General features: G+C 38.9%; 1 protein-coding gene across 2 annotated transcripts in view; it reads left to right on the forward strand.

Annotated features, from left to right (window-relative positions):
- The window catches only part of TNFSF4 (TNF superfamily member 4), a 28,538-nt gene extending 10,998 nt beyond the window's left edge, over positions 1-17,540 (forward strand). Inside the window, exons 2-3 of one of the 2 annotated variants that reach the window (XM_035010785.1) lie at positions 13,194-13,242; positions 14,763-17,540. In XM_035010785.1, coding sequence (XP_034866676.1) covers positions 13,194-13,242; positions 14,763-15,112 — 399 coding nt within the window. In that variant the 3' untranslated portion in view covers positions 15,113-17,540. The remainder of the gene's footprint in view (positions 1-13,193; positions 13,243-14,762) is intronic. The other variant, XR_004680289.1, reaches the window with a different exon arrangement.
- The last annotated feature ends 1,186 nt before the right edge of the window (positions 17,541-18,726 follow it).

An 18,726-nucleotide genomic window follows, 5' to 3' on the forward strand; every position in this document is an offset into this window, starting at 1 on the left:
GAGGCATTGTAAGACTTATGATAATGCAGTGGGTACATTGTAAACTGACCCTTCCAGTTGCTTAGAGACTAACCTGCTACAAGGATATTATCGTGGAGACTAAACCATTGAGGTGAAAAGGGAGTTCTTGGAAATAAGTTGGCAGACCCCTCTGTCAGTGTATTTTGAGGACTTCCCCAGTTAATGTGGAAAGGGAAACCCAGATATAAGAAAATCTTTCCCTTGAGGATATAAAGAACTGGTTGCATTAGGTCAATCATATAATTTTGAAAGTGTGCTCATGTCATATGGATGCTTTTGCTTCTTCATTTGGTTGTTTACCTGAATACCTAGATTCCTTTTAGGAATTTGTTAATTGCTAAGCATTCAGGACAATGAAACCACAGTTCTTGTTCTCTGAGATAGAGAGGATAGGGTCAGTAGAAAGTGCCTCTTTGAGGGATATCCATTACTAAGTAAATTTGGCAAGAAGAGTGGAAGTAGTTAGAGAGTGCAGGCTACATTTAGGATATCATATGGGCTGTGTAGTAGAGAGGAGAAGAAACATTAAGAGAAAGATTACAGCAAAATGGTGCTGGCAGCCATGGGAATGGAGAAAGAGAGTTCGGATGAAATTAAAATGGATTTTCTTTGTGTTCATTAAATCACAAAAGATTATTCAAAGAGGTTTTCAAAGCCACACATTTTCATCTTTAAGAAATATACCTTTTGGATAAGGTTTTCTGAATAGAAAAGCCTCTCTGGCCAAAGAACCAGTTTTTGCCTGTTCTTCCCTTTTTTATTTTTTGAGTGGGCTTGTGAATTTCCCTGATAAGAGGTGGGCTCTTTGCAAGGAGACTGTTTCCCCTGAGTACACATTAAATGCACCAGGATGAGAGTCTACTTTCCCAGCCTATTATAATGAGTTAAGTATGGAAAATTCCATCTTTCTTTTCCGAGGCTCTTTGAGACATATCCTGACAGCTTGTGAAGTTGTGCTTTCATGATCTCTCAGGTCTCTTCTTTTTTTTTTTTTTTTTTTTAAAGATTTTATTTATTTAACAGAGAGAGACACAGCGAGAGAGGGGAACACAAGCAGGGGGAGTGGGAGAGGGAGAAGCAGCCTTTCCACTGAGCAGGGAGCCTGATGCGGGGCTCGATCCCAGGACCCTGGAATCATGACCTGAGCCGAAGGCAGACGCTTAATGACTGAGCCACCCAGGCACCCCTCTCAGGTCTCTTCTATTGACATGAAGCCCAAGGTGGGGGAAGGAGTAGTTCACATCCCAGTGGAAGTGGCATGGTGAACTGGGGAGTCCCCATCAAAGATCTGTTTCCCCACCATCCAACACTGATTCACACCCCAGCACACTCCCATGTAAGATCTTGACACTATCCTGATATCAAGTGAGGAAGGACAAGGCCCACAGAGTGAATGCAGAGCCCACTTCCTGCTTTCATATTTGATGAGTGTCATTCCCTCCTTCCAGGATGTCCTTCTCCAGGACAATTGCCAAATGAGTATAAAGTTGGCAGCCTCATGCCACATCCCAATGAATCAGAATTAGAAACTCACACTCTCCAAAGATGAGCTCTTTATTTTATTTATTTATTTATAAGATTTTATTTATTTATTTCAGAGAGAGAGAGAGCACAAGAGCGGGGGACAGTCAGAGGGAGAAGCAGACTCCCTGCTGAGCAGGGAGCCCAATGTGGGACTTGATCCCAGGACCCTGGGATCATGACCTGAGCCGAAGGCAGATGCTTAAAAGACTGAGTCACCCAGGCGCCCAAGATGAGCTCTTTAAATAAGCATCACATTTTTGGGAACATGGTACAGACTGCTAGGTAAACACTAGACATCAGACATTTTCCATCCATGTTCTTGGACAAGTCAGTGCTCAAGATGCTAAGAGAGGCCAGGAAAGGACCTAATTCTGGCTCTTCTTTGCAGCACCTGCTTGCTGCCTATTTTATACTTATTCATTGGCCTGCTGCTCCTTGCCAGGACAATTGTACCTAATCAGAGCTGAGCTAAAAGTTTTGCCAACCTGTACTATGCAGACAACTTTGTGGAGTTGGCTGAAGAACTTTTTTTTCTGAAGAACTTCTGGATATTTTGAGATATATCTGACTATTTTATTTTTTTTATTTTTATTTTTATTTTTTTAAAGATTTTATTTATTCATTTGAGACACAGAGATACAGAGAGAGAGCATGAGCAGGGAGAGAGGCAGAGGGAGAAGGAGAAGCAGGCTCCCTGCTGAGCCAGGAGCCCGATGTGGGGCTCGATCCCAGGACCCTGGAATCATGACCCGAGCCAAAGGCAGATGCTTAACCATCTGAGCCACCCAGGCGCCCCTATCTGACTATTTTAACAACTATCTAAAACCTAATATATTAGTCCTGATCAGTATTGATGATGAAAATAATTCAGATTAATCTTGGACCATCAGACAAATGTTTTCATAGGGCTTTTTTTTTACTCTTAAGATAGTATAAGAGAAGGTTTATTATCAGGAACTTGGAGTTCAACCAAACTCAAGTTAATACCTGTTTATTCATGAGCAAGTTCTTAACAGCACTGATTCTCATTTTCCTATCTGCAAAACATGGGTAGTTATTATTCATACATACTAGGATTGTTTTACACAGCAAATGAGGTAATGAATCTGAGAAAGTATAACCTAGTTCATGGCATGTTGTAAGTTCTTAATGAATTTTTACTCTTTTTCTTGAATACCAAGAATGCTCTCATTTCTAGACCTTTCTTCCATAGAATATCTTTTGCTTATCTGGTTCTTTTCTCTCTTTCAAGGCCTCTGTCCAGCTCTTTCCTCCTTAAGCTGCCAAAGCCTGCAGTGATTTTTCTGTTCTCTGGAACCTTATGGCATACACTGTCTATTGACATTTACCAAAGGTTTTATATAGAGGGAGGGTTTTATTTCCTCAACTGGCATATGAGTTTGTCAAAATAAGAATTGTCTGTTCTATTCCTTTGTGTTTTCAGAGCTGAATCTAATGCCTGCCATACAACAGATACTCAGTAATTGTTGATGCTGTGTCAAACCACCAAATAATTCAGTAGAAAAAACATTTCTTATTTGCATCAAGGAGATGATTTCTTTTATACTCATCCTTCTGAGACTGCTTCATTCAAACATCAGGACTATACTTTTTCTGATGTGCTTGCCTTATAGGAGTTTGTATTTCACCTTTGAGAATGATGTGGGCTCTTCAGACTTTCCAGATTGAAGAAGCTTTATTCTATAGCTTGTTCTTACATGGAAGCTCTCTGGGACCTTTGATATTTTCCCATTTTTTTTTAGTATTTGGAGAGGACCTGAGGATTTTGCTTTTCTTGGTATTAAAAAGACCATGTTTATTTGCATGTGGGTAAAATAAGTATCTTCTGATTGTTTTCTGGTAATCTTTCTCATGAAGCCCAGATCCTTTTGTACTGTTTCTTTGGGCTACAGAGAGCCAGAGAGCTAATATTTCAGGGACTTTGGTAGTCTTTATTCATTATTTTATTAATTCCTTCATTCTGTAGTCATATATGAGGCTTGAGCTTGAGTAATGTTGCATGGAATAAATTAAGAACATGATATGGATTTTGTCTTCCATGTGCGTCCAGGAATAATAGCTGACATTTGTCAAGTCCTTTCACTGTTCCAGGACACATGCTGAAAATTCACAAAACATTAGCTCATTCAATCTCACAACAACCCTTTGACATATAGATTTTACCATTTCCATTTTATAGATGAAAAAACTGAAAATCAGAAGGTAGTACCATTCACCAGGGTCACATACTTAAATAGTCTTGTAGAGCAAATGAGACTTATATCCAACGGTGATAGAATGGAAGTCAATGGAGTGTTTTTATTTTATTTATTTATTTATTTTAATATTAGGATCCACTCTTGGTGTTGTACATTTTATGGGTTTTAACAACAATAATGGCATGTACCCACCATTACAGTATCATGAAGAATAGTTTCACTACTCTAAAACTTTTGTACTCTATTTATTCATCTCTCCCTCCTCCCTAACTCCTGGCAATCACTGATCTTTGTCTCTGTGGTTTTGTCTTTTTCAGAATGTTAGATATTTAGAATCATATAGTTTGTAGCCTGTTCAGATTGGCTTCTTTCACTTAGTAATACGTATTTAAGATTCCTCCATGTCTTTCCATGGTTTGATGGCTCATTTCTTTTTAGCACTGAAAGTGCAGCGGCTGGATGTATCACAGTTTGTTTATCCATTCATTTACTGAAGAACATCTTAGCTGCTTCCAAGTTTTGACAATAATGAACAGAACTGCTATAAACATCCATGTAAATACAGTGACTTTAAATACTTGCTATGGGAGTGCAGAAGCCAAAAATCAGGAATCTGATTTAGGCCTTGAAGGTGTTGATGTTTTAATGAGTAGACACAGATGGAGGGACATTCTTGGCAGAGACAACAAAGAAAGTATTTTTCGAATGCTTGCCAGACTAACTGCTGGGTGCGTTCACATGTTATCTTACTTAAACTTCATAATCATCTGGAATATTCCAATAGTAATATTATGCCTTATTTTCATAAAGCTGAAAACGAATGCTCAGAAATAATATATAATGTTTCCAGACTGTTTTTCTGGGACAGAAAGGTGCACAGTGCTGCACTGTGAGGCTCTCCTCCAGAGGAAGGGAGTGGGTCCGCACCCTGCCAGGTACTTTAGGATTTGTTGTTTTGAGTCCCAGCCACTGGCCAGATACAAAACACAGGAGAACTCTGACCCTGGGCATGCTGATGGCTGGGCACAGACTTGTTGAGGGCAGGGATCTGACGAAAGCTTGGGACACAGAAGAGGAAATTGATCACTTTTCTGTGAGGGCCTCCTGAGCAGCGGCAGCTGTAAGTTTCCCTCCCTGGGACAAGAGGGTAGGGTAATGCCATCTTCCACATTCACCCACACCCCCCAGCCTGGTTGGACTTTAGCACAAAACATAGCACCTCCAGTAGAGGCTGGAGTCACTTACACAGAGCCATGCCCACCTGTACCTCACGGGGTATCTTTATTAGGGCAAGTCTGGCTGTGAATCAGCACCGTGGGCCTCTCCCTCAGACCAACACAGGTCTCCCACATGTACTAAGTCTACTGATCATAGAGTACTCCAAAGCATCAGCTTCATTTCAGTGGAAAGAGGAACAGTTTTTTTTTTTTTTTAATTAAAAATATTTTTTTCTTTTTCTTTGGCATTAGGCTTATAGTTTTTTGTTCATTTGTTGGCTTGTTTGTTTGTTTCCTTTTCTCATTTTTTGGATCAGTCTTTTTTTTTCCTCTCTTTTTTCTTTCTTTCTTCTTCTTGGGAATCAGGCTTATACTTTTTTGTTTGTTTGCTTTCTTGTTCCCTTTCCTATTCTCTTTTCTTGGATCAGGGTTTTTTTGTTTTTTTTTTTTAATCAGGCTTATCTTAACAAACAAATCAAAGCACATTTAGTTAAAGGTCTAAATATCAAATACTTCCCACTGCAAGCAAGGAGGAACTCTACAGAGGACTGACCTGTGGGAAAGAGCAGCCAAACACAACAGCAGAAGGCACACAGCATACACCAGAAACACTTCCTGAAGTGCAGGCCATGGACAGTGTATGACATCTTAATATAGTATTACTATTATAGTAGTATAGTATTACTCTTAGGAACAATAAACATAACAAGCTTTCATAACACACAAAAGACAGAAACTTAGACATAATGACAAGATGGAGGAATTCTCCCCAAAAGAAAGATGAAGAAGAAATCAATCACAGCCAGGGATTTGCTCAAAAGAGATATAAGTAATATATCTGAACAAGAATTTAGAATGACAGTCATAAGAATACTAGCTGGGCTTGAAAGAAGCATAGAAGACACCAGATAAACCCTGGCTACAGAGATTAAAGACCTAGAAACTAGTCAGACTGAAATAAAAAATGCTATAACTGAGATAAAAAATAGACTGGATGTAATCACATGAAGGTAGAAGAACCAGAAGAACCAATAGGTGATATAGAAGATAAAATTATGGAGAATAATGATGCTGAAAAGAGGAGGGGAAAAAAAAACTATTAGATCATGAATATAGATGTAGGGAACTCAGCTATTCCACAAAGTGCAATAATATCTGTATCATAGGAGTCCCAGAAGAAGAAGAAGAGTGAGAAAAAGCTATATTTGAACAAATCATAGCTGAGAACTTCCCTAATCTGCAGAAGGAAACAGGCACTCAAGTCCAATAGGCACAGAGAACTCCCCTCAAAATCAGCAAAAACAGGTCACCACGACACTTGCAAAATACAAAGATAAAGAGAGAATTCTGATAGCAGGGTCCTTAACCTACAAAGGTAGAAACATAAGGTTAGAAGCAGATCTGTCCACAGAAATATGACAGGCCAGAAGAAAGTGGCATGATATATTCAATTGTGCTGAATGAGAAAAATATGCAGGCAAGAATACTTATCTAGCAAAGCTGTCATTCAGAATAGAAGGAAATATAGTCCCCAAGACAATTAAGAAGTAAAGGAGTTTGTGAACTCCCAGCTCTGCAAAAAATATTAAAGGGGACCCATTGAGTGGGAGATACCAAAAGCAACAAAGACTAGAAAGGAACAGAGACAATCTATAGGAATAGTGACTTTATAAGTAACACAGTGGCACTAAATTCATATCACTAATTACTCTGAATGTAAATGCACTCAATGCTCTAATCAAAAGACATAGGATATCAGAATGGATTAAAAAAAAAAAGACCCATCGATATGCTGCTTATAAGAGACTCATTTTAGACCCAAAGACACCTCCAGATTGAAAGTGAGGGGGTGGAGAACCATCTATCATGCTAATGGACATCAAAAGAAAGCTGGAGTAGCCATACTTATATCAGACAAACTAGATTTTAAACAAAATACTGTAATAAAGATGAAGAAGGGTACTATATTATAATAAAGGGGTCTATCCAACAAGAAGATCTAACAATTGTAAATACTTATGACCCCAAATTGGGAGCAGCCAAATATATAAATCAATTAATAACAAACTTAAAGAAACTCATTGATAATAATACAATAATAGCAGGGGACTTTAATGCCCTACTCACAGCAATGGACAGATCATCTAAGCAGAAGATCAACAAGGAAACAACGGCTTTGAATGACACAGTGGATTAGATGGACACAGTAGATTAGATATATTAAGAGAATTTCATTCTAAAGCAGCAGAATACACATTCTTTTCAAGTGCACATGGAACCCATTCTCCAGAATAGATCACATACTGGGTCACAAATCAGGTCTCAACCAGTACAAAAAGATTGAGATCACTCCATGAATATTTTCAGACCACAACACTATGAAACTTGGACAACCACAAGAAAAAAATTGGAAAGACTGCCAATACATGGAGGTTAAAGAAATCCTACTAAAGAATGAATGGGTTAATCAGAAAAATTAAAGAAGAAATAAAAAAATACAGGAAGCTAATGAAAATGAAAACACGACAGTCCAAAACCTTTGGGACGCAGCAAAGAGGGTCAGAAGAGGGAAGTGTATAGCAATACAGGCCTTCCACAAGAAGGAAGAAAAGTCTCAAATACACAACCTAACCTTACACCAAAAGGACCTAGAAAAAGAACAGCAAATAAAGCCTAAAACCAGCAGAAGAAGGGAAATAGTTAAGATTAGAGCAGAAATAAATGATACAGAAATTAAAAAAAAAAAAAACAGTAGAAGAGATCAATAAAACTAGGAGCTGGTTCTTTGAAGGAATTAATAAAATTAATAACCCCCTAGCCAGACTTATCAAAAAGAAAAGAGAAAGGACCCAAGTAAATAAAATCATGAATGAAAGAAGAGAGATCACAACCAACACTGCAGAAACACAAACAATTATAATAGAATATTATGAGCAATTACATGCCAAAAAATTGGGCAATCTGGAAGGAATACATAAATTCCTAGAAACATATAAATTACCAAAACTGAAACAGGAAGAAATAGAAAATTTGAACAGACCCATAACCAGCAAAGAAATTGAATCAGTAATCAAAAATATTCCAACAAACAAGAGTCCAGGGCTGGATGGCTCCCCAGGCGAATTCTACCAAACACTTAAAGAATTAATACCTATTCTTCCGAAGCTGTTCCGAAAAATGGAAAGGGAAGGAAAACTTCCAAACTCATCCTGGGAGGCCAGCATTACCTTGAATTCAAAACCAGACAAAGACCCCTCTAAAAAGGAGAATTACAGACCAATATCCTTGATGAATATAGATGCAAAAATTCTCAAGATACTATCTAATCAAATCCAACAACATGTTAAAAGGATTCTTCACCCTGATCAAGTGGGATTTATTCCTGGGCTGTAGGGGTGGTTCAATATCCACAAATCAATCAATGTGATACACCACATTAGTAAAAGAAAGGACAAGAACCATATGATCCTCTCAATAGATGCAGAAAAAGCATTTGACAAAATACAGCATCTTTTCTTGATAAAAACCCTCAAGAAAGTAGAGATAGATGGAACATAACTTAACATCATAAAGGCCATATACAAAAGACCCACAGCTAATATCATCCTCAATGGGGAAAAACTGAGAGCTTTTCCCCTAAGGTCAGGAACACAACAGGGATGTCCATTCTCACCACTATTGTTCAACATAGTACTGGAAGTCCTTGCCTCAGCAATCAGATGGCTGGCTGGATGGCTCAGTCATTAAGCATCTGCCTTCAGCTCAGGTCATTATCCCGGGATCCTGGGATCAAGCCCCACATCGGGCTCCCTGCTCCAAGGGAAGCCTGCTTCTCCTTCTCCCACTCCCCCTGCTTGTATTCCCTCTCTCGCTGTCTCTCTCTGTCAAATAAATAAATAAGATCTTTAAAAAAAAAGGAAAAAAAATAAATCCCATTTACAATTGCACCAAAAATTGTAGGAAAAAAATCTAGGAATAAACCCAACCAAAGAGGGAAAAGATCTGCACTCTGAAAACTATAGAACATTCATGAAAGAAATTGAGGAAGACACAAAGAAATGGAAAAACATTCCATGCTCATGGATCGGAATAACAAATATTGTTAAAATGTCTATTCTACCCAAAGCAATCTACACATTCAATGCAATCCCTATCAAAATACCATCGTTTTTCACAGAGCTGGAACAAACAATTCTAAAATTTACATGGAACCAGAAAAGATCCCAAATAGCCAAAGTAATGTTAAAAAAGAAGACCAAAGATGGAGGCATCACAATCCCAGACTTCAAGCTGTATTACAAAGCTGTAATCATCAAGACAGTATGGTACTGGCACAAAACAGACACATAGATCAATGGAAGAGAATAGAGAGCCCAGAATTGGACCCACAACTCTATAGTCAGCCAATCTCCAACAAAGCAGGAAAGAATATCCAATGGAAAAAAAGACAGTGTCTTCAAAAAATGGTTTTGGGAAAACTGGACAGCAACATGAAAAAGAATGAAACTGGACCACTTTCTTATACCATACACAAAAATAACTTCAAAATGGATGGAAGACCTAAATGTGAGACAGGAAGCTATCAAAATCCTAAAGGAGACCACAGGCAGAAACCTCTTTGACTTTGGTCGTAGCAACTTCTTACTAGACACATCACCAGAAGCAAGGGAAACAAAGGCAAAAGTGAACTATTGGGACCTCAACAAGATAAAAAGTTTCTGCACAGTGAAAGAAATAATCAACAAAACTAAAGGCAACCGACAGAATGGGAAGAGATATTTGCAAATGACATATCTGATAAAGGGTTAGTATCCAAAATATATAAAGAACCCATCAAAATCAACACCCCCTAAATAAATAATCCAGTTAAGAAATGGGCAGAAGACATGAACAGACATTTCTCCAAAGAAGACATACAGATGGCTAACAGACACATGAAAAAATGTCAACATCACTAGCCATCAGGGAACTACAAATCAAAACCAGAATGAGATACCACCTCATACCTGTCAGAATGGCTAAAAATTAACAACTCAGAAAACAACAGATGTTGGCAAGGATGTGGAGGAAGGGGAACTCTTTGCACAGTTAGTGGAAATGTAAACTGGTGTAGCCACTCTGGAAAACAGTATGGAGGTTCTTCAAAAAGTTAAAAATAGAACTATCTTATGATCCATCAATTGTAGTACTAGGTATTTACCCAAAGGATACAAAAATGCTGATTTGAAGGGGCACATGCACCCTAACATAGCAGCAATGTCTGCAATAGCCAAACTGTGGAAAGAGCTGATATGGCCATTGACAGATGAATGTATAAAGAAGATGTGGTATGTATACACACACACACACACATATATACACACAATGGAATATTACTTAGCCATCAAAAAATGAAATCTTGCCATTTGCAACAACATGGATAGAACTAGAGTATATTATGCTAAGTGAAATAAGTCAGTCAGAGAAAGACAAAAAGCACATGATTTCATGCATATGTGGAATTTAAGGAACCAAACAGATGAACATAGGGGAAAGGAAGGAAAAATAAAATAAGATAAAAACAGAGAGGGAGGCAAACCATAATAGACTCTTAACTACATGGAACAAACAGGTTGGTAACTTGAATTAAAAAAAAAGATCATGCACAGTACTGTTTTGTATCAAAAAAAAAAAAAAAAGAAAGAAATAGTATATAAAGTTTCCAAATGCACAAACCTAGATAAGTCACAATTTGAACTGAGTCTGACTCCCAAGTCTGTGATCTCTGTCTCGTTTTACCAGGCTCTAGTCAAGGGCAAAAACATTTGAGAAAACAGTTGGCTAGAACATAAGACACAGACAGGATATGTGTGGCAATAAAGCTTGACAAGGAGGTTGGAGCCAGGCCATGAAGGGGCTTGAACCAGGCACTGTGGAAGGGTTTCAGGGCCGTGGGGTAGTGAGCGTGAAGTAGTCAAATATGGAGGATGAAGGGAAAAGTTGTGAAAAGTCAGGGAGCAAGAGAAAGGAAGGAACATCTTATTTTATTTCACAACATTGCCTGGATTTGATGGTATTGATGCTAGCAAGAGACTTCTGAGAATATGTAAATGTCTAATACTGGGCAATCTTTAGGAGAAGGAACAGGAAGCCTGAGTCGAGTTCTGTTAGATCTACCCTAGAGAGGAAGTCATGTGTGCTTTCTTTGCTGCCTCTCAGCATTGCGGTCTCAGAGAATGTCCTCTTGGTTACTACCAACCTACTTCACCAGGGTACTTCAAAACATTCAGCAATTTCTTTGATTTGCAGGGACCTTTTAGAGATTTTGCAGAGTCAGTCAAATTAAATCATGAGGACTTTTAGATCTGAGAGCTGGATGTAAATTTGGATGAAGAGGCTTCATGTTTTTCTCTTTTATTAAAATTGACTTAGAATTGCAACTTTTAAAATCCAAATCTTGGACAGTTAATGCTGGAAGGGATGCCTGTGATCTTCTGGTAATTTTTAAAGATGAAAAACTTGACTTCTAGGCAAGTTATGAGATTTGCCCAAGATGACACCAAACTTGCCTGGCTGACATTAACACTGACGTTGCCGTGTGCTGAAACCTGTGCTATTTGTGCTACTCCACAGGCTGCTTCTGATTTTAAATAATGTGGCCACTCATGCTGGGACCAACCAGCTGGAGAGTAGTGGGGGCATTTATTTACCCAGGGGATTATGGTGATAGTGTAATATGCCCTTTGAAAGGCCCTCTTCCAGAACATTGCCTTAAGCACGAAGGTCACTAATTCAGCCGTCACAAACAGTTCACAGAGGGGAGAGAACCACAGACTCTCAAGCTCTCAAGTCATCCCAAGTCAACACCTCTGTCCATGTGCTCACCACTGAATTAAAATTGCCTCTGAGGTCCACCCACTGGCAGGCCTCAGAAAGACTCTCCCTTCTTCCTATGCAGCCTGTTGGTTTCAGCTTGGTATAAGGCTTGTGATTTGACTTAGAAGGGAAGTAGGGGATTCCTCATCCATGTGGGCAGTCTCAGTGGAATCCACTTGACTGCAGCCCCTAGTGTGCCAGGAGAGTGGGAAGCAGGGATTCCACACCCCAGGGTATGAAAACAAATCCCTCCCCATACCTTTGATCAGAATGTCTTGCCAAAAATAATCTGTGAGAAGAGATGTTGTTCATGGCAAGAATAATAGGTGGTGTTTTTTGGTTTTGGTTTTGGTTTTGATTTCCTTTTTTAGTGAGTAACACAAGCATGTGGTAAAAAAATTTAAAAATATAAAAAGTAGACTGTGAAAAGTAAGTGTCCTTCCACTCCTGACCTTAGGCTTCCAATTCCATTTTCCAGAGGTAATATTTATGACCTGTTTTCTGAGTATTCCTTCAGATATAGTCAATGCCCATACATGCATTATTAATATTTTTTAACATGAATGGTGATATACTTTATATACGATTCTGCCTTTTTTTTTTTTTTGCACTTCATATATTTTGGAATTTGCTCCATATTGAACTGCTTTGTTCTTTTAACCGTTAAATTACTATAGATATTTTATTTATCAGGCTTCTTTTCTATATTATTTTACTTCTCTCTTGCTGTTGAGTACTCACTTGATTCAAGTTGTATTTTTCAAGTCATTAAACAAAAGAGAAAGAGACAACGTTAGAAATATATACACTCAAATCTACTGAACTCTGAATGATTAGAACAGTTTCTATTGCCCGTGTGACCTGCAAATAGTACAATCTTACTCCTGTGTTGCATGCAGTGAAAGAACAAGCAGCCAGGAAGCTTCCAGAATTCACTCTCAGTACAGTCTAGGAGTTTGTGGCCATGATGGATTGATTGGTCCCAGCCTTCTTCATGAGGGGATCTCTATGACTGAATGGATTTCTTAAGATGGCTATTAAATGCTCCATTATCTAAAGTGGGAAAGTGGGGCTCAGAGAACCAAAATAATATACCAGAGCAGAGTTTGGCAGAAATGGGGACAGATCTTAGATGTCCCCCATGACAGAGCAGAATACTCCTAATTTATCTTAGGAGATGTTATGGAAAAGCAAGGCGGCAGTAGAAAGTCTGGGTCTAATCTTTGTAGAAAACACGAAGTGTCTTGTCAAGTCATTCCTTCTATAGTCCTGCATTTTTGCTTCATAGGATATGACTTGTCAATTTCATTTGCTCACTTTTTTTTTCCCTAAAAATATATCCTTTTTCCTTCTTCAGGTGCCACCTCAATATCCTCCAATTCAAAGTATCAGAGTACAATTTACCAGTAAGTATTGTTCAGTTGATTTATGTTTTTAAAAGAACCTTCCTTCTAGTCTCTTAATTTCTTTCGGAAAACAGAATCTCTCCCTACCCTTTGGGAAGCACGAAATCCTGCAATTGTTAGAGCCTGCATGCTGTTTTCATTAGGCACAAAGAAGGTGTATAAAGAAGACAAGGTTGTAATTAGTTACCAAATATGTGTTTGTCACTGTATTAATCACTTTATATGCCTCTCTTAATCCTTCCAGGAATCCTCTGAGTAGGAATTATTCTCATTTTTTAGGTAAGGAAACTAAGGCTTTACTTCTTACAAGGCTGTCTGACTGTATGACACATCATTTCCCACTAAATCGATTATAGGACAAGATTTTATCTTAATGAGAGGTGGGGGGGTGGGTCTCGGATATGAAGACAAGGTAATCCTCTAACTACCAGGATAGCGTTATTTGGATCCATGATTAATATTAGGACAATAACCAGTAGTTTCTATATGGATATTCATTTGTTTATTAAATTCTTCTGAGCCTGAAGGGAAGTATATCTTGCCTTCCATCAATGGCCCTCATTTTCAATTCAGACTATCCCCCCTGGGCCTGGCGCAAAGTAAGAATTAACTGAATTTTATGCCGAGTAGTGGAGACCTGTTGTTTCCTATAACTAAGGGACATGGGCCAAAATGGGGAATCTGAGATATGGTTGCTTGGCCATTCGGGATATTGTGAGGTAGAAATAAGAATTATTTAGTCTTTTTGCCTTACACTTGGAATGGCCTTATATGAAACTACCAAAGCCATTAATCTGTGTCCTCCGTCACCCCTAATATTTTTTTCTGTGGTAGCAACTCTTCCCAAGGCATTTTCCAGGAAAAACTAGTAATAAGGTAAAATGGAGAAGCAGGTCTGTGTTCTTAAGCTCTTCCACCTGCATCTTACTGAGCAGAACTGAGCCCACAGACATTCTGTGTATAACCGCATTATTAAGCTTAAGTGACTTCTAGCAAAGGCCAGTAATAAATGCTGTTGAGAAGTCCAGTCCCAAAGCATATGAAAAATTTGCATTTCATGGACAGGTGGAGAGAGGATTTAGAAGCATTAACAAGCTTTGTGTGAAGGTGGTGTGCAGGATCTGGGCAAGGGGCATTCCTGCTAACCTTCCCCTAGTCTCTCCATTGAAAAAGAAAGGAAGCACTGAAGTTACCAACCCCTCCTGGTTTTGAAAAATCAGGGAAACCTCGAAGTTCCATTTCCTGCCACTGGTCTGTTGTGACTACTGCCAATTGCTATAACCTCTTAGTTTTTGAATCCCAACCCCATCTGAAATTCTCTTGGCCTCCAGTATTATGCCTCTTCTTCCACTCCACAGGTGACGCAGACTCCAACCCTCATGTAGAAACACAATGTTCTCTTTCTTTCATTCTTTCCAAAATCTCTCCCTATCACTTTTTCTTAGATGAATTAGAAGGTTGTTGCCTTTCTGTGCTGTGCTAAGGAATCATTTTTTTTCTTCTTGCCCTCCCCTCCTTAGGGTGTGAGAATGAGAAGGGTTGCATCATCACATCCCCAAACAAAGATGAAACCATGAAGGTGCAAGACAACTCAATCATCATCAACTGTGATGGGTTTTATCTCATCTCCCTGAAGGGCTACTTCTCTGAGGAGCTCAGCCTCAGTCTTTATTACCGGAAGGGCCGGAAACCCCTCTTTTCCTTGAGCAAGGTCACATCTGTTGACTCCATTGGAGTGGCTTATCTGGCTTTCAAGGACAAAGTCTACTTTAATGTGACCTCTCACAGTACCTCCTACAAAGACATTCAGGTGAATGGTGGGGAATTGATTCTCATTCATCAAAATCCTGGTGGATTCTGTGCCTACTGAGGACCCGAGGGCTGCACCTAAGTCAGGCACCCAGCATGAACACTGAACTGGGGTTGGACAAGACTCTGATTCTTCCTTGGGAGTGGAGAAATTGTCCTAGCTTAGCCCCTAAAAATGGCCACACGGGATGTGACCAGAAGCAAATCCCCCAACTCAGGGATATTTAAAACTTATATTACATACCAATTAACTTTATTTATCCTCATGTCTTCTAAATCACCTACTCCTCATCCCTCATGGTTGCCTCAAGCCTACTAAGCACCTCTACAAGAATGAGAAAATAGGTGCCTCTTCCTTAAGGCACATTATTTCTATTGGTCAGGAAATTGTCATAATAAACTTTCTTTATTGAAAAAGACACTTCACTGCCGTTTGCTGGAAATTTGACATCTGGCTTTGTCAAAATGAAGAGGACCAAGGAAGGGGCTATGAATCTGCCAAAGGTGGTGTGGACTAACCCTTGGCAGCCAAAACTGTCTCTCCAAGATGAAATTAGTTGCTGTTTGTGTAGTGTCTAAATACCTCTCTCATTTGGTGGAGTTCAAAAGGAAGATCATCTTGAGAACAGCTGTCAGGACTTGAAGACAGCCAGCTAAGGAATACTTTGTGCTCTGGGCTTTCTTTTTCTTTACCACTTTGCTTGCTTTCCCAGCCTCCAATGTTCTTAATAGAAATTTCCCTTCAAAGAATCATCCTGGGGATGTGATGCTGTGAAAAATCTAAACAGTAATTTCAGGGAAACAGAGAGGTTTTTCTAAACCGGGAGAGTGAGATAATTTATTGTGAGGGTTATCTTTATGGCATGGAAGAGCAGTGAAACTGGACATCTCATGGTAAAAGTCAGTAAGAATTTAAATAGTCTGGGAAGGAAAACACATTATTTGCCACTGCTAGGCAAAGCAACGCATGTGCATTTTCCCTCTTATGCTGAGATACACATTCAGCCCTATTTCTTGTACATGTATACCACATTGCTAGCTTAAAAAATGAAGCAATTCTATTCTTGAATACAACTTTAGGCCAAGACACTGAGAAGTTATTATATGAAAAATAATATCTGTCTAGAAACACCATAAAATTGCATATGATCTAATACTGATAAGTGACTAGAATGATCAATAATCAGCAATACCAATAAGGAAAAAGATCCCTTTGTTTTTAGTTTAAATATCCCTCTTGATGCATCAGGCTTATGGCACTGTGGACAAATACCCAGATGATTTGTAAGTTCTCAAATTTTTGATAAATTTTTTTAATGGCAGCAAATGGTTTCCTCTCAGTTTAAATAGAGTGCATAACACAACATAGAATCTTTCTGGATGATTCTGTGTCATCACAGTGATTGTACTGTGCTGCAGTACAGTGATAGCTCCAGGATCTCCAGAAAGGGGGAAGGCAGTTTGCCCCACACTAAATTACATTTGGATATTTTTCTATTTAACACAGTTTTCCAACTCCTCTTAAGTGTTTATTTATCTCCAACTATGTTCTTGTCCCTCTATTTTAATTTGTTATGGAAAGAAGGTAAACAAAGGTGCATCACGAAAAGAAGCTAAGTAAGAGGAATTGTGCATAAGGTAAGAGTAACCAAGCTCTGAGTGGTTGCCAAGGCGCTCACATAATCATAATCATGATCATGATCATAATCATAGGTAAACATTAATGGAGGGTCTGCTGTGGACCAGGCGTTGGGCTAGATGCTTTACATGTATTGTTCTGAGCAAGATATTCTGTGATATTTGTCCTGACTACTCAGAGGATTTAAATGTGTGTGTGTGTGTGTGTGTGTGTGTTTATTTGTTATTGACTATGGTCTGCAAAGTTGAAGCTACTCAATGGGTGATATCTAATAAGTAAATGTTTATGACTATAGATAATATTTAAGAAAATATATATTTACTTTTTAAAGTTTGGAATTTCTAACTATATTTCTCCTGAACATGCACATTCCTGGCCTCAGCATAGTTGTTCTGTGGGTTGTCTTTCTTTGTTGTCATGGTCCTTCTTCACAGATGCCCACTCCCTTTGGGTACACATAGTTTGCTCTTCCCATGCTGGCTTCTTTTGGCCACGCAGGGATTTTTTTTGTCATGCACCAGCTTCACTCCCCTCCCCCCACTTCCACCCATCAAAATATGCATGTCCCCTTTAAGTCATTCCTCCAGAAAGAGAATTAAACCTTCTCCAGGCACAACAAAGTTTTGTGGAAAGAGAACTGAATAAGAAGTCAAGAGATTGAAAATCTAATTTGATTCAGTCACTAACTAGCTAAGTGACCTTGGGCAAGTAATTTCCCATTTTTGGATTCTGCTTTCCTCTCTTGTTAAGTGACTGTTTTAGAATCTTATGTTCATAGTGCTAACTGTGAATGTTCATACTAAATGTCTAGGTACTAGTTGCTGTGAGTCAAGTTGTAGAGCCTTCTCTTACACTGTGTGGAATTTTTTTTCTTAGACAAACATCTTCCCTCAGCCTTCTTGACAATTCCTTCAAAAGCAGTTCCAATTGTTACTTAGCAACTTTCTATTTAGGGGATGGCATAAAGGATTCTAATCTTTTTTTTTTTTTTTTAATTTTATTTATTTATTTTGACAGAGAGAGACACAGCGAGAGAGGGAACACAAGCAGGGGGAGTGGGAGAGGGAGAAGCAGGCTTCCCGCCAAGCAGGGATCCCGATGCGGGACTCGATCCCGGGACTCCAGGATCGTGACCTGAGCCGAAGGCAGTCGCTTAACCAACTGAGCCACCCAGGCGCCCCGGATTCTAATCTTGATCCAAATCATAATTTGTTCTTAAACATACTGGGCAGGTCCCTTATTTTAAGTCATAATTTTATAGTTAGTGCTTTTCTGGCTCTCAGGAAGTATTAATATTGATATTAATAATAAAGCTAATAATAATATTGATATTTACATAGAAACAAATAAAAGATTTCAGAATTCACTACTGGTTAAAGTGCTAGAGTTTTTATTTATCCCCTCTTCCTTTCCTTGTTCTTTTTTTTTTAAAGATTTATTTATTTTTAGAGAAAGAGAGTGAACGAGCAGGGGCAGGGGGTAGTCGGGGGAAAGGGCAGAAGGAAAGAATCTCAAGCTGCTCCCCACTGAGCTCGGAGCCCATTGTGGGGCTTGATCTCATGACCCTGAGATCATGATGTGAGCCAGAATCAAGGGTTGGACACTTAACCACCTGAGCCACCCAGGACCTCTTCCTTTCCTTGCTCTGATCAGCTAATTCCCTGATGAGGGAAGGATGGGGCAAGTATTCTGGTGTCCTATCTGCCTCCAATTTCAGCCATCAGACTGCCAAACTCCATCTCTGCTTTTGAAAAGACATTCACTAGAAGTCCTCAGAGCTCCTCCTCATGGTTCAAAAGACCAATTCAAATATAATTCTACTATGCACTATTCTTCTTTCCCTCAGGAATTCTTGCCTCATTTCTAAACGTGGGATGATCTCTCTGAGTATTATGTCCCCTTTCCTTAGTAGTAATTACATCCTAAACCTTACTCTCCTTATATGTAAAGTGGGGGATATTAATACATACCTTCTGGGTTATTGTGAATATGAAAGTACCTAGTATATTGCCTGAAACATGGTTGTTCTCAATACC

Source organism: Mirounga leonina, unplaced genomic scaffold (genome assembly GCF_011800145.1).
Source record: "Mirounga leonina isolate KUSES-001 unplaced genomic scaffold, KU_Mleo_1.0 Mir_154, whole genome shotgun sequence".
NCBI lineage: Eukaryota > Metazoa > Chordata > Mammalia > Carnivora > Phocidae > Mirounga > Mirounga leonina.